The 17120-nt window shown below is 38.9% G+C and overlaps 1 protein-coding gene across 1 annotated transcript in view; it reads left to right on the forward strand.

Moving 5' to 3' along the window:
• The first annotated feature begins 799 nt into the window (after positions 1-799).
• Positions 800-17120, forward strand: part of LOC117384969 (la-related protein 4B) — a 42731-nt gene continuing 26410 nt past the window's right edge. Inside the window, exons 1-2 of the mRNA XM_055228306.1 lie at positions 800-1301; positions 10005-10138. Coding sequence (XP_055084281.1) covers positions 10058-10138 — 81 coding nt within the window. The 5' untranslated portion in view covers positions 800-1301; positions 10005-10057. The remainder of the gene's footprint in view (positions 1302-10004; positions 10139-17120) is intronic.

Raw genomic sequence — 17120 nt, forward strand, 5'->3', positions numbered from 1 at the left:
TTGAGGTACAACAGAAGGTGTGGTGACCAGATCATTATTCTCTGTATCAGAATGCACCTTCTGCTCATTTACCTCCAGAGTCCAGCGGGTGACTCAGGACATCGCTTGTTCAGTTCCTGTCCCACTCCGTTCTGCCCAATGCCCCATGCAGACAGCAGAGGATAGAAGCAGCCAGGGTCAAAGAATGAGCAAACCTGAGCACAGGCCTGTACCTCAGAGGAACCTCTACAGGATGGAGGCATCTTCAGCCCTCCTTTTAACCAGCTACAGCATGTTAGTGATGTGTTGTGGGAGTTAATTTTATTTATTTATTTATGGAGGATAACTGATGCATGTTTTTGGTGATGGGGGAAACCGAAGTGTCCAGAGCAAACCCACCCAGACACAAGCAGAACACGCAAACTCCACACAGAATGGCACAAACAGTCCAGAGTTTGAACTATGAACCTTCTTGTTGTGAGGTGTGCGTGCTAGCTCTCAGCCACTGATATGCTGCAACCGGCCCCAGCAGGCTGTCCCAGCACCTCTGGGGGATGGGTCCAAATGCAAAGGACATGTACTGTACACCTCAACTCTAACCCACCGCTTATTTGCAATGTTAGTGAAGGTTTAGTTCACAGGACAAATGTGTGTGTAATTGGTTTATTATGGTGTTTAGTTGGCAAAAGTCAGATAAAGCATAGGCAAAAGTCTTAATTTTAAATGTGCACAGTATTTCATGACTGTACTGTGAGTTGTGTGTTTGTGAGTGAGCCCTCTTCTCTATAGCCGATCTGTGCGCTGCACTCGAAAGGGAAAGGAAACACTTCTCCATTTCCTAAATCCCCTCCCGCACAGCCTTTAGCTCTAACCTACCGTCTGTTTGATCGACCTAAAGGCTTCGAGACGCTCTTCTCCTCTCTATTCAACCTTTCCTGGTTCATTTTTGGACTCCCCCTTCCCTTCAGTCCCCGCTTTTTCGCCGCCACTTTCATTATCTCCTCGTCAAATCCCAGGCGCCAGATTTAGCGAGCCCAAAGTTGACAGGCGAAGCTAACTCCAAACTAGCCCGGATTTGAGTCACTTCACCGGGGCGTCATCTCGTCTACCCGCCGGCGGCCGCTTGTGGAGAACTCCCCGTGAAGCTGACGAGTATCTGCGGTGGGTTTTATCGCTGGTAAGCCGGTTGTTTCCTAGCAGGCGTGCTCGATTTAGCCTGCTAGCTAATACCCCGCGTATTTAGCCAACACAAGGCCTCAGTCCAGCCCCAAAAGCATCTGCCACTGAGACTATTTGCATCGACGCGCAGTGATAGTTGACAGGTGAGTGGCGAATACGCACTATTCCCTTTTTGCGCACGTCGTAGGGAGCGCTTAACTACTCTCTAACCATCGTGTTGTCAGTGTTGTGTTTGTTAGCTTCAGTGCTAATCACATTTTAGCTCGATTCTCAGCGTTGGGGGTTGGGGAATCCGCGAAATCACGCCGGAGGTCGCCATCTTTCATTGGATGCTGCAAAAGGACTGCTCTCCGCTGGCTGGACACGGCTGCAACTCCAGTGCATTTTACGCGCAGTGTTACGGTGGTTATTTAGTGCGTTTACGCCCCTAACGTGGTTTAACTTGTGTGTTTGTTTTGCTGTGTTTGTCTGTAAGGGTAATAAGGTGGTGTTAAAGCGAAAAGACCTTGTATTTTTGTGTGGTGTTGTTGTTAAAGATGCGTTCAACTCGATCTCGCGAGTTACTACTTTTGGAGGACAGGGGGCGATGTGGGAATATGTGTCACGATTATTACGATGAACGATGATATCACGATGTTTATTGAGATTGCTGAAGGTTTTAAAATGTCTTGGATTATACCACAACTTGTACTGTGTTTATAAATACAAATAATGGTCTAGTTTGGATTGGATTAGTGCGTCGTGTGGTTGAGTACATTTTTTTCCTCATCTGGTAGAATGATCGCAAACACAATAATACAAAACGGACAACATGACATTATTATCTTCAATTTTTGTATTTTGTCCCATTCCTACTTCTTAGACCAAAAATTGTTCATTGACAGGTCGCATTTACAGATACATTGTTTTGACGTCATTATTTGTAACAGTAGCTAGTTACTTTAGGATCCAGAGAGATAAGGTTGTCAATACTTCTATGTGTCTCCATCTTAAGTTTCTGATTGAACAGCGGTTTAAAATGTGAAAAATGTTGTTCTACATCATATGGAGCCCTTATAGATTGTGTATAGGCCTATGTTGTGTTGTTTCCTTGAAGAATTCACCTTTAATTCATATTGGCATTGGTGTTTTGGCTGTGTCTCGTGGTCACATTTTGTAAACGGTTTGACATCTCAAAACCTGCTTTTTAAGTGTAATTGAACTTATTGACTCCTTTACAAAATTGAAAAAAAAAAAGACTAGACGATGTCCTTCTTTCTCTTGGTGCTCATCTCCTTGCTCCACTTGAATTAATAACTTATCATTCAATCGATATTCTGTTTTTGATCAAATTCCTTAGACTTATAATCCACAAAAGCAAATTTAAAGATCCTATATTACACAAAACTGACTCTCGTGAGGTTTAAGTCATGTTATAATGTTGTTATCTCTTCAAAAAACATATCTGGAGTTGTGTTTTGTTTCATTCACACATGTGTGGGTAACATTTTATTATTAGTCTGTCTAAATCTCTAAAGCTCAGAATGCTCTGTTCCAACTTGCAATGTCATGAAGCAGTAGTTTACAAGTTAATAGCTACTTTTCACCTTTTTGTTCAGTAGAAATCTGCAAGGGCTGAAATTATCCAAGTTATTCGAGTGGTGTTATGGTGTATGGAGTTTAAAAACACAGTGAGGCACTTCCTGTATTACCACATGACATCACAAGGTGGAACAGAGTGTTTTCTGCTTGAGAGAAAAACTTTAAATACACAAGATTTTTGTATTAAACATGTGTGAGTGAAACCACAGGGAATTGCATTATAACACAGATGAGAAACAGTGTTAAATGGGCCCTTTAACTTTTTAATACTTTGTAACATATAGTCCTGTCACGATAACGAATTTTGCCACACGGTGTATCGCTGCAGAGAAATATCGCGATAAACGATGATATTGAAACTGCTTTATGCCACTGATACAAAAACAATAAAACAAGATTATCCATGTAAACTGTTTTAATATATACAATCTCATTAAAAGACATGAACTACAACGCAAAAATGACAGAATGAACAAATAATTAGCCATAGAAGTTACTTATTCAACCCTCTACAGCTCAAATCTTGCGCTGTTACATAAACATAACATAAACCTCCCCACTATTGCAAAGACATTGTACACACGATAAATACTGAACCCCCCAAAACATATTGTTCCATCTTTCATGTACTGAGCGATTTGTCGATATAGTCATTATCGTGACAGGCCTAGCAATACACCCAGCTCTCCAAACCAGAGCAGGGAGGATCAGGCACCGGGCTCTAGTGGGAGGCTTTTGTGCTCTGGTCAGAATGGTGAATGGGAGTTTGGGTGTGGGGAGGAGGAGTGGGAGTGTGCTCTGGAGCCGGAGCCGGGCCTGGCATGTGAGCGGCTGCTGCTACTGCGGAGCTCGGAGCATGTGTCACAGGCTAATTTCACCTGCACTGCGTCTGTGCGAGGGCTCCGGTCCTACGGCGTTTATGGAGCGGGGCTGTGGTAGTGCTTCTCAACTGAGGGTACTGTTAGGCCTGTCACGATAAATGCTATATCAACTTATCGTTCAATATATGATAGATGGAACAATACTTTTTGGCAGTCAGTATTTATAATGTGTACTTTTTCTTTGTTTCTGTACTACAATGAGATCTGAGCTGTAGAAGGTTGAATAAATAACTTTTATGACTCATTATAGATGCAAACTAATGACGTAAGTGTTGTAATCAGCCAGACCGGTCATAACACATTTTGACGCACGATATATTGCTACAAAGATGTACCACGATAAACGATAATATTGTAACTACTTTATGCCACTGATACAATAACAATAACCCAAGATAATCCCTGTAAACCATTTTTAAACAGACAATATCAGTTAAAAGCCTGAGCTGACACAAATTATTAGCAAAGTGAAGCAATAATTAGTCGCTATAGTGATTGTCGAGACAGGCCTATAATCAGCTATTTATTTTTTGCAGCTTGTATTATTTATACGTTTGTACATTTAGAATAATTTTTTGAGGATATTTCTCCTTTATGGTTTGGTTTCAATATTATCGTTTATCGTCTATATTGACTGCAGCAATATATCGCAGTTCAAAATGTGTTATCGTGATAGGCCTAGATGCTGTTGATGTCGTGTTGTTTTTTTTTACCAACAGTTCTAATTGTGTTGTCACAGTTTAGTCATCAACTTATTATTTTATTTCAATTTTAATGTTTTATATGAGACAAGGGCAGAAACACTGAGGTACATAGTGACTGACTTGAAAATTTTGAAGTAATATGCGTTTCAGTTAGGCCCGTCACGATAATTACTATATCGAGTTATCGTTCAATACATGACAGATGGAACAATAATTTTTGGGGGTCAGTATTTTCCTTTGTACTAGTAGAGAACATTTTGTTATTTTTTTGTTGTACGATAAGTTTTGAGCTGTAGAAGGCTGAATATATGACTAATTATTGATGCAAACTTACTACTAAGTGTTGCGTTCTGCCTTTTATTTATTGCAGTTCATGTTTTTTAACCATGTTGTACGTTTAGAATAGTTGTTTGTAAATCCTTTTTGTGTCAGTGGCATAAATTAGTTTCAATATCATCGTTTATTGTTTATATTTACTTCAACGATATATCGTGTTATCGTGACAGGCCAAGTTTCAGTACTTATTCTGTATTCATAGCTGTTTTTTGTATTAAATCCCTGTGTAGTTGTAATCTTGTGAGTGCAGTTTTGGTCAGATACATGGTCAGACCTGAGTCATTTGATGAGATTTCTTCCCATATGTTTACATATAGATTGAAAAAAAAAAAGGTAGTCCCAAAAAGTAGTAACTAGAATGGCAACAAAATATGACATCAAATAAATCTAAAATTGTGAGGCCAAAATTGGAAACTGAATCGCGCAATTTGTACATCAGGAACTTATTCAACTCTTGTACTGTCTTCTAGTCCTGCACCCCGGCGTATTTGTCTTGTAGAAATGGTCTCATCCCACCCCTTTTATTATAAGTATTTACTAGGGATTGACTCAAACTCTCAAGTGGTTCTCTTAACTGTGCGACTTGGGATGGGCAGCATGCCAAAAAAAAAAATCATATCACAATTTTGTAGAGCCAAGATCACGAGTTGTTAAAGGTACTATAACTGATTTTTACAGCCTTTAAAATGTGAAATACCATTATTCCTCATTACCTTATGCATTCCGAACATAATTACAAGCGCTTTTCACAACTCTTGAAGACCAGAGCGGACTTTTGCTGTGATGGTAAAGTTAACACTCCAATAGGAAGGGCTGCTTCTTTTGAGCGTAGAGCTGCTTTAAATAGAAATAAACAATATGATGAGCTCACCAAAATAGCATACAGTCACTTAGGTCATGATTTTATCTACATTCTTGTCCCCCTTTGGGTAATTTCTTGGTTAGACTCACTGTAGTACTGGTGTAGTCCTATTTAAAACTGGATTTAGCCCTAGTTTAGACATAGAAAAGTTAGTTTGTAAACCTTAGATCTGGTGGTAGCCAAATATTTTTTAACGTGGTACTTTGAGTGTAGGAGCCATTGTTGTAGTGTCTTTTTAAAATTTCGTTACTGCACTGTTAATCAATAACTTGCTGCCTGGCCTGGACTCCATAACATTGCATGAACAAGAATCAGAGGTTTTATGACTCAGACATAGCAGTATAATTTACATAAACATGACACGGCAATTGTGGAAATAGTGAAGTTCATTTACAGAGAAAAATAAAAATACCATTCATGAAAAATCATCAGGTGGCCTCCAAGTGTAAGGCTGGGCTGTTGCACCTTGTGATGCCAAGTGCTAATACAGAAAGTGCTCCACTGTGTTTTTAAACTTCACTAGAATCATTTGAATGGTTTGAGCCCTGGAATTGTCAATATTTACTGAACAAAAAGTAGCTGTTAACTTGAAAACTGCCACTACATGACATCACAAGGTGGAACAGAGCATTTTGAGCTTTGGACATGTAGACAGATAACGTGGCTCACGGCAGATTGATGTGATTATTTGAATGTGTTATGTCACTCTGAAGTGAGCTCTACGGATTTATCAGCCTGGAACAATTCTCGCTGATAACGATCGGAAAAGACGCAACGTCATGACGGTTACTTGAATCTGATTGGTCCAAGTGGAACAAGAACAAAACAATACAAAAACTCAATCAAGCAGAGACATTTTCTTTGCACAAACACAATAGTTTGTATATTCACTAAAATAGCCTGACGTACATCTGTTGTGTCTCCATGTTTGTTTTGGATCACTTGAGGCTTTGCTTTTGGCTTCTGCACAAACCTCAATGCTGCTCTGTGATTGGTGCACCAACCCCCTGTCGGTCCCTGTCGCACCAGAGGGACACACCAAGATTGATTCTCATGAGTTTGTGAACTCACAAATATTGTGAGAATCCATCTTGCTGTGCAAGGTTAGTAAACAGACTAATAATGCTGGATGACTCAAAACATGTCTGAATGAAAGAAAACACAACTGGAGGCATGTGTTTGAGGAGGTATCAGCATTATTACATGGCCATTTTGTTTAATATAGGACCTTTATTGCAGCTCTGTGCTCAAACACTAACTCTTTTCCCCCACCCACTCCTCTTATCGGTCATGCTCTCGCAGAGGTGGATTTAACCAATTGCAATTAAATGTGAATTCTTGACCTTTAAGATGTTAACGCTACTTCTTGAATTGTGATAAAATGGGCTATGGTGAACACTACGAACACTACAGTCTCAAATGGTGAGTCCATTGGACACTGCCCCAAACCAAAATGACCATGGGCCTATCTCTCGGTGGCTTTGAGCGTAAATCACTGCTGTAAATGGAGGCTGGAAACTGGCAAGAGGTGGAGTCTAGTGTGGGCCAAAATTACAGTTTTCCAATACCTTACGAAGACAAATATTCTAGCGCCGGGCCTTCTTTCCCAGAGTTCCAGTTGGCACGATTGACGGATAGATCGGCCAATCAGAGAAATGCATGGTCCATTCAGGCCAAAACAAGCATGACAGTTATGAGTAAGAAAAGAGACAAAAATAGGAAATTCCACTATTGAGAAACTTGCTACAAAAGGTGGCTAGAATTGGATCAGCTTAAGTACAAGCTGCTCTTGAGATCAAAACATGTCCACTGCGGGCTGTCTGGAAAGTGTACATTAGCATACTAGTCGTCGTTAGCTTAACTGTGATGGCAAAACTCCACTGTGGTCTCTGAAAGTTGTTAAAAGTGCTTATAAACTCATGGTGAATAATTAGGATGCTCGGAATGCGTAAGGTAAGCAAGGCATCACTTTGGACAGCTGCAAACAGTTTTTAAGACAGCTCCTTTAATTGTCTGAAAAGCGGGCAGCCTTGCCATACTGTACTCTTGTGGAATGTTGTTGGTTGGGCCTTTTTATAGTCATTGTACAAAACACAAGGAAGCTTTTTTTTTAAATCCTCTTGCAGAGCTTGCTTTGCGTGTGTCCTATTTTTACATTCTCCCAAACGTTCCCTATAGAACTAGACGGCACCGTAGCCCTATGTGTGTGCGCATAGTATCAGGTCATGTATCATCTGGAGGCCCCTCTCGTACCTCCTCTGCCCTGCGTTATGTAACAGGCTGCTTTGTGTTGAGGCGTTAATGATGACTTTGTGAAAGCTGTTGTCATAAACGCTCCGTATTTATAATGTTGTCAACCTCAATGTGGCTCAAGACCCAGAAGAGCCATAAATCATTATGCAAATTCAAGACTTGTGTTGTTCTTCGTGTAGACATTTTGGTTAGTGTCTATTAAACTAAAACCAAAACAGATGAAGACCAAATGGGCTAAAGTAGCAACTGATTATTGTACTTGTCGATTAGTAGACTATTCAAATGATTATTTCCAAACTGTTGTTCATTACGTTACATTAGGAGTATTGTGCAAAATTGATTCTTTTTAGCTTTCTACCAAGTTATGTCATCCCTGTTCCCTCTCGACAATTCTCCATAAATATACAAAAACATGATACAAAACTGTACACAGCAATTTGTGTACAATCTGATGTGATGTGCTGTAGTTTCATTAGCGGGACACGCTGATTGTTGTGATGGCGCTCTGAAGGGGGAGTAACTTGGCATGGAGAGCTAACGGAGGGAAGACTCAGAGATTTAAAACAAAAGTGAAACTTGTTAAATATGTTAATACTTTTTTTTGGTGAATTATGGCATTTACAAAACAATAAAAGGTAACAGTGATCTAAATATGTTACGTGTTGGCAGTACACCATAGAAGTAAAATACTCCCTCTTAAATAATGCCACTGTTTTTTTTCCTAAAGTATATTTGCATATTTGTTTGAGTGTAGAGTCCAGATAATTATTAGGATGATCAAAATCGTAAAGTTTTTATTTCATAGTTTAATTAATTGTTGCAGCTCTACTCAAGTATAAAAAGTTGTATTAGTACTATAGTCTAATACCACATAGTACTATAGTCTACGTGGCCACATCAAATTGCTGCACGCTGTTTGTATTAAGCTTAAAACATTTTATTGATCACAAGCCCAGATGAAACTATATGTGTGTGTTGTTAAATGGCACTTAAAATAAGACAGCTCGATGTGCTTGGAACAAGTTAGACGGATTTAAATAACTACTTCCTTATTTCATAGCTTGGAAATCAGGTGCCCCATCTTTGAAATGATTCTGATAAAAGATAAATGTGATGTCGCATTAGCTGATATTTTGCTAACTTTGTACAGCCTTAAAGGTCCTGTGTTACACAAAATTGACTCTTGTGAGATTTGAGTCATGTGATAATGTTGTTACCTCATCTAAAACTTATCTAGAGTTGTGTTTTGTTTCTTTCACACATGCTTGAGTAACCTTTTAATATTACTCTGTCTACGTTTCCAGCTCAAAATGCTCCATTTCACCATGTGATGTCATGTAGTGTTAGTTTTCAAGTTAACGGTTAACTTTTACCTTTCAGTTCAATAGAGATTGGTAATCCCAGGGTTGTGTCAACCACATGACATCACAAGGTGGAACAGAGTGTTTTCTGTTTGAGAGAAGAACTCAGCTTAAATATTCAGGGTTTAAACATGTGTGAATGAAACAAAACACAACTCTGGTTATGTTCTTAATGAGGAAGTGACATCATAAAAATATATCATAAAATGGCCTGATAAATGCATATATCAACATTTTTCCAGGATGTACCTCCATTGTAGCCTTTGGTAGATGCCGTGATGAGCTTAGATTGATTGAAATCATGTCTCCACTATGTGCTGGGCTCACTATTGTGGTCAAAGGTCAGGGGCTTTGGGCCACTCTTTCTGCTTTGTCTGAACACAGAAGCCCTGGTCACAGACAGGCGCACAATTGTTGGCAGATTATCAAAGCTTTGCCACCACCGATGGGGTTAGCTACTAAGTGATTTAATTAAGGCCCTATATTGTGCATTGCATTATTGGTATTTCCTGTATATAGCAAACTTTAGTTGTGTTTTTATTTACACACGCAACACCAGCAGAGGACACCAAGTCTGTATGCGCTGGTACAGTGAAGCAAACATTTCCTGTCTTTATCTACCTTTTTATAAAAATATGTTTTGAAATGCAAGCAAATACTGTATTAGATTCACAGTTGATATTTTCAGTCTTTTGTTGCCACTCCTGTACACTAATACAATAAGTATATGGATGTCAGGATAACGCAAACTTAGCCTATTATTAGACAGTGAAATGACAGTGACTCGGGTGTCAGACGGGCCTTTTTTGAACGCTGCCTTGGTGTTGAAAATCACACGTCTTTTGTTTGTCCCTTCTTCTCGCCGTAGCTTACCTGGTGACACTGCGACTTCTCCCTGAGGAGCCAAGAAGCAGACGGCTCATGACTTCTGACCAGGACACGAAAGTAGTCGCTGAACCCCAGGTGCAGCACGTGCAAGAGGCAAAAGAGAACGCTCATTTGGTAAGTTTACATTGTGTCTTTAGCCTGAGTTCACGGAGTAGCTGCTGTTGTTGCTATTTGAGCCTAAGAAAACATGTGACTTTTTTACTTCATGGCATTGGTATTTGGGAGTGACTGGTTTGTAGCGTGGCTCTAAATCTAAGATCAAAGTTTGCAGTTCAAACTAGTGTTGTCATGATGCTAAAATTTCAAACTTGATTCCTATAATAAAGAATAGAGTCAATACTTGATACTCAAAACAGTCGTTTTAAAAGGTAGTTTTTAAACAAATATTAGTGAAATAATAGTATTTGTTTATTATACTATGTGGACTCACACTTTTTCTGATAAAATTCAATGTAAAACTATTCAGGAAAGGTCAAATTTGATCCAGTTATATGATTTTTATTTTATTTTTTCCAGTATCAGCTAAATCAGTATGTAGTTTCATTACTAATTTCAAGTATCAATTAATATCTGATTTCTGATACTTTTGATAACCAAAGTTCAAACAAGTAATTTATTTTTAACCTCATGTTGTCTCTAATATAGTTCAGCCTTTGCTTTTTTCCTTTTTAACAAAGAAAAGCTCCAGATTGATGCTTTAACTTGCTCTTCCTAAAGATGGGATGATGAATAATGTATAATGATTGTTTTGCAGATGCTAAATTAGAACAATACATTCCCAAAGTCGTCTAAAACACAAAAGAGCTGACCAAAAACATCCCACAGACTTTAAAGTGATATTTCAGCACTCGTGTTTTTAGTTTTACGGTCCATTCCTGTTTCATGCGATAGTTCACCCTCAGCCATGACATTTTACAGGCAGGTTTTAGCACAGTTCTGACGGATTGCCATAATATTTTTGGAATACAGTCATCAGGATCCCCCCTCCCCCTAAGAATTACGATGTTTTTGTAAATGTTGCACACCCCATGTTCCTCCCCCAAATGAGCATCAGATGTCACCCAGCTCACTGCACCCTACTGTAGTCAAACATTCCATTTAAATACCTCATTTACACAAACAAACAAAATGCAAAATTGGAGCAAATTGAAAAACATTTTGTCTTGGCTGACTCAAAATTTACACATATATAATTTATAATCATTTTTTACTTCAAGAATAATTTACCTCTATGGAGTTGTAACTGCTAACACATAACAAATTTAGGTCACCATGTTATTGCCCAAAACAATGTATTGTTTTTGACGCTCTGAATCTCATTCCCTTTGCTCTCTGTGCCATGTCACTCCCCCTTCAGAGCGCCATCGAAAAACAATCAGCGTGCATCCCGCAAATTAAAGTGCTGCATATTGTATCAGGTTTGTCAAGTTGTTGTATAATCTTGTATCATGATTTATGGAGAATCATCATGTAGGGGCATAGAGGACGTAGGCTTGTGGGAGGAGCATTGAACAGAATCTCACAGCTAAACGTAAGGATGGTTCGAGTAGGACCCAGGAGAGATCGCTAAATTACTGAAACATGCTCAGCTGACCTCTAAAACCTCTTCAGGCATGTTTTTGATGAGGGAACAATGTTATAACATGGTAGAAAGTGCAAAAAAATACATTTTGCATAATACCCCCTCTTTTAATTTTGAAAAGTCTTTCTACCAACTGAAATCCAGCACACGTTCATCAACAGCTTCATTTGTGAGTGCGTTTACACTTAAGTCCTATGGCAACGGTGGCCCAAGCGAGCATCTCCACAGCTGCGCTCCTTTTGACGGCGCTTGATTTCCCACACTGATTGTGTTTAACCAGGAGAAACAAGAGGCTGAGGCTGCTTGTAACTGAAGAGCCCTGACCTGTTTTTATTTCCCTCTTTTCATCTCAGAGTCACGGCACTATTGAGTTTAGGCTCATTCTTTGTCGCAAATATTCAACCAGCCCCTGTCACGGGCCCATGGCTCAGGGTTCTCACAAATCCTGGATGCTACTGTAAGAAGTGACACAATTTCATAAAAACACAATTTTAGTGTGTTTTAACTTGCACATTGCAATTACATTAAAGACATAGTAAGGAACTTTTTAGCTAAAAATTGACTAAAATAAAATAAAATCATTTTATTTTTTGTTTTTCATTATGCATGTGTTTATTTCACAGAAAAAAACAAAACATCATGTGTCCTTATTGTGAGCAGGCTTGCATCTCCACAAACCTGGCTCTTATTTGGCCTAGAGGAGGGCCTTCTGCCTGTTTCCATGGAAATGTTCCTTTGGCTATAATATTCCACAGTATGGCACAAAATCTATCTCCATGGAGAATGTTCCGAAGTATGGTGTTAACTTTCTTTTTTGATGGAATTGAAGTTTTTCCACCTCCAGAAAGTTACACACTATCCCTTTAAGGTGGCCCCTCCCCTGTCTTTTCAAGACGTCTTTGGTCAATAAAACACCTATTACTTTGATTAATAAAATCAATAAAACACATATTGATCTCATTCTGGAAGTTGCCGTGAGCGCTGCCGTCTTCATTCGGGTTGTATTTTTTTGCGTGGGGCTGCTGATCCTGGCAGTAAATAAGTTCCAAGCTCCAAAGCCTCCAGAGAATCAGTGACTTGTTGGTCAAATGAACATTGAACATTTGACACAAATCAACGCCACTTTACATCAGATTTTAGCTGCAAATCTTCTCCCAAATACATACTTGAAATGAATGCGATTCCTGAACCGGAAGCAAAAGTGGGTGGAATAAGGGCAATAATTGCGTAAAACCAGTATGGCATTTAATGTGATATTGTGGAACATTCCAGGAAGAGCAGCAGGTTTAGCATTGTACTACAGAACCTGTTAACATTTTTTTAATTTTCCCAAAGTTTCAAATACTCTTGCTTGAAGTTGTGTTATGTTTATTTCTTTCTGTTGAATCTTTTCCTGGTCCAAACTCGATAAACCAGATTTTATAGCCACATTTTATCAGTGTATCGGACACAAAGTGCAGTGTGTGATGACCTCAGATGACGTTGTGTGTGGCGTTTGACAGATGACGACAGGTCTGAAGGGGCAGGCGCAGTGTCCTGGCACAGCCTCGCTATAAATATCTCCCAAAGTGACGAGAGCAGACTCTGCTCCTCTTACTCTAAATATTATCTCACATTAGAATGACCGATTAGTAAACGGTTTTACAGGTTATGCCACAGCCCACATATACACAACATAAGACGATACTCACTCATAACATCATAGTTAAGTGGTAACAATCACCATAGTAACCTCATGGTGTGGCATTATGATATTGTAGAACTATTGTAGAATACAAAAACAATGCTGAGCAACTTTATACAACAGTATCTAAGTTTGTAAAAATTCTACCACAAAATGACAGAAACATGTACAAGGTCCACAGAACTTGGCAAATGTTTGCATTATTTTTTGGGGAACTTATAGCACATTACAAAACTTTGTAAAAATGTATCTTGCCAATGATGAATTCCTTCTCTGTTGGTAACTGAAGACAGAAATTGGCCACATTGGCTATAATCTTTACATATTTACATCTAAATGTTCATTAATATATACACTGTCTCTTGACAAATAGATAAATAAGAATACATTTTAACTGATGCAGGGTTGTAGTCGAGCCACGACTTTTCAAGTTCAGAGTTCCCGTCCAAATCTGAGTGCCCCATGTTTTAATGTTTTAACTCATAAGAAACACAAGAGGTTTTAAATGTCCTCCATGCATTTTTCAGTATTTTGGCAATTTCTCCTGGGCCCTATTCTAACCCTCCTTATGGTTAGCCGTAAGTTTGTCCAAGGCTCCGCCCACAAGCCTACGTCACCCATGCTCCTTCACAACAATCCTCCATAAATTTACAAAAAACATCATACAAAACTGCACAGCAACAGCAAAACCCTAACCCTGATGTAATGTGCAGTAGTTTCATTAGCGGGATGCACGCTGATTGTTTTGAGATAATGTTCTGAAAGAGGAGGTGACTTAACGCAGAGAGCAAAGGGAGGGGAGACTCGTTGGCATACCCCATAGAAGTGAAAATACTCCACCTTTAAAATAAGGTTGGTCCAAGTAGCATCATTATCCTCTAAAATGGGGTCCTCATCATTTGAATTTAAAACCACTTTTGTCCGGAGAACTTTCTCCCGAACTGCCCTGACACAGGATCTACTGACCCTACCTGAAGGACTGGCCTCCTGTTAAACTGCACTGAGACCTTTGACTGAGCCACAAAGGCGACTGAGAAGCACAGTATGTTTCTGCAGACAAACTTGAATTTCCCTTGGGACCAATAAAGTATCTCTCTCTCTCTCTTTGTCACTGTATGTTACTGTTTCTCCTCTGATCCTTGATCCTGTGTCCCCGACTCATACAAACTTGAGTTAGTGGTCTTTCTGAACTTTGACTGATGGCAGCACATGTGACTCCAAACGCAGCCAACGGGACGCCACGGTTCACCCCAACACACATGCCAGGAACTGCTATGATCACTGGGTACCACTCTAGCTACGACTGACCTCCCAATTGGAAATCTAGACCAAATGTAAACTGTATATTTTCTCAGTTATGCTTGACCACCCTAATCAGGAGCTAATCGAAAATCAGATACTAATCAATACTAAAGGACGGAAATTAACCTTTCTGCCCAAATACCACTATGGAACTTACCTGGATGACTGAGGGATTACACAGATATAAGGACACATGGGAACACAAAAGAAAGTACTACCATTTAATGTTGGAAATCACATTCTATTGTCTAAAAAAAGAGTGTTTTTTATTTTCGTGATATCAAAATTGGTATTTATCAGTATTGACATAAGAGTTTGAGATTGTAGTATCGTGAAAACACTAGCTCCTGCAGCCTGTTTCAACAAGCCCTGAAGGCAAAGGGGAAGTAGAGGTCGTTTAACCGTCCAAGATTAGAGCCTGGTGTTAATTTTCCAATGTGAAGTCCACACGTTTGAGATTGGAAAGGCTGATTGGTATCGATGAGGAAACACAGCGAGCCGGAGCAGTCTAGTGGGTAAAGCTCCAGGCTACACGGCTCTCAGCAGAACAAATGGCTTGGGCCAAGATTTACTCTATATGGAAATGTATGGGAATAGTTAAAATACATCTATTAATTTTACTCGAGATTCACTCATCATCTGTCAGTAAAAGCATGTGGAGGTCAGACGCTGGAGGAAGGAACGCAACTTTTGTTTCATTAATGATTAAAGCTCCGTGTTACACTATTTTCTGATCTATGTTATAATGTTTCCTCATCACAAACATACGTGGGGTTCAGTTTTGTTTCATGCACACATGTTTAACACACAAACCCTGCATATTTAAGATGAGTTCTTCTCTCAAACTGAAAACACTCTGTTCCACTTTGTGATGTCATGTGGTAATACAGGAAGTGCTCCACTGTGTTTTGGTGGAACAGAGCATTTTGAGGTTTGGAGATGTAACAGACTAATAACCCTGGATTACTTAAGCGTGTGTGAATGAAACAAAACACAACTCCAGATATGTTTTTGAGGAGGTAACAGCATTATAACATGACTTAAAGTTCACAACAGTAAATTTTGTGCTTTACAGAAAAAGGAAGAATAAAATCACAATAAAACCACAATACAACAAATCAAAACATCATAAAAATAACATTAAAAGTGAAGAGTGCAGTTATATGGCTGCACATCTAAACAGAACAGTACTGAATCTGGAGTTAAACATTGACAAAGATGACAAACAATATGAAGAAAACATTTTATTTTAAATGATATCACCCAGTTAGACATATTTGAAATTGTTAACTTATAGGTTATAGCTTCTTCTGTTGTCACAATGCTAAAACTTCAAACACAGTATTAATACCAAGGTCAATGATTGTTCTATGCCATAGTAACATTATCAACGTTTGAGAATCCATCTTCATTTCTGATTCATTATCTGTTCTCAAAATAAATTGCCATATGCCGGTCACATATGTGTATGCACTGAACAGAAACCCCATGACCCATTTATAGTATCTGTGGGTGAATAAAATCATTTAGATCTTTTTGTCTTTTCACACGACACAAACCCAGGATGTAAGACACAAGACTAACAATTTATCTGATCAACACTGGTTTGAAAGGGCAAATATCGGATTCATTTCTGTTTTTGTAGAAAGAAAAAAATACATTATAATGTGGAGGGAAGGAGGAGGAGGGCCATCAGCCTAAAAGTCGACGTCACCATTTTAGGCCTGCACGATATTGGATGACTGTTAAGAACTGCGATATCGATATTATTGCGATATTTCAATATACTCTCTGACACGATAATTTCAGTTATAATAAAGCAAAAATGCATGCTTTATATTTTGACAGTTTCACTAGTAAATGAAACTGTATAAACTTAGCAGAGATTGATTTTGGCAATTATTTGTATTTGTATTGTATTTGTTTGTATCCCGATATCGAGACTGTTTCAACGTATTGTGCAGTCCTCATCGCTGTATCTTTGTACTGCCTTACAGAGGTAACTAAAGCCGTCAGCCACTTCTAAGGATTCACTTTATTCTGATTGGGTCAATTCACCTTGACTCAGAGCAGACACAGACTGATCAGGTCACAGAGTGAGTAGAGGAAAGTGTCCCTAGCAAAGTAAATACTTTTTCCTGGTTCTCCCATGCCAATTATTCCAAATGATTAATATGAAACGTACTAAAATTGAGGTTTCATTAGTAGTTCAGAATCACTTAATTGTCCATAATGTAAGAGCTAAAAAATGTTTCCTTGTTTTTGGCTGTAGACCAAAAAAATCATTCTGTGTTAGAGCTGCAAGGTTCATCAAAAATTGCAGCCTTTGCCAATTGCGTCCATTCACATTTTGATTGTGAAGTACTGTAATTTTCTCCACAAACAACAAAATCTCTTATTCTGGATAAAAAACTGCTAACCCCGTAGTTTAAATTTGTACAAACATGTTCTGAAATATGATTCTTTTATTGGTTATATTTCAGTCTTTTTGTCAGTTGTCCAGGTTGTGTTTAAAATGTGAACGTTGA

The sequence above is a fragment of the Periophthalmus magnuspinnatus genome, chromosome 17 (assembly GCF_009829125.3).
Source record: "Periophthalmus magnuspinnatus isolate fPerMag1 chromosome 17, fPerMag1.2.pri, whole genome shotgun sequence".
Lineage (NCBI taxonomy): Eukaryota > Metazoa > Chordata > Actinopteri > Gobiiformes > Gobiidae > Periophthalmus > Periophthalmus magnuspinnatus.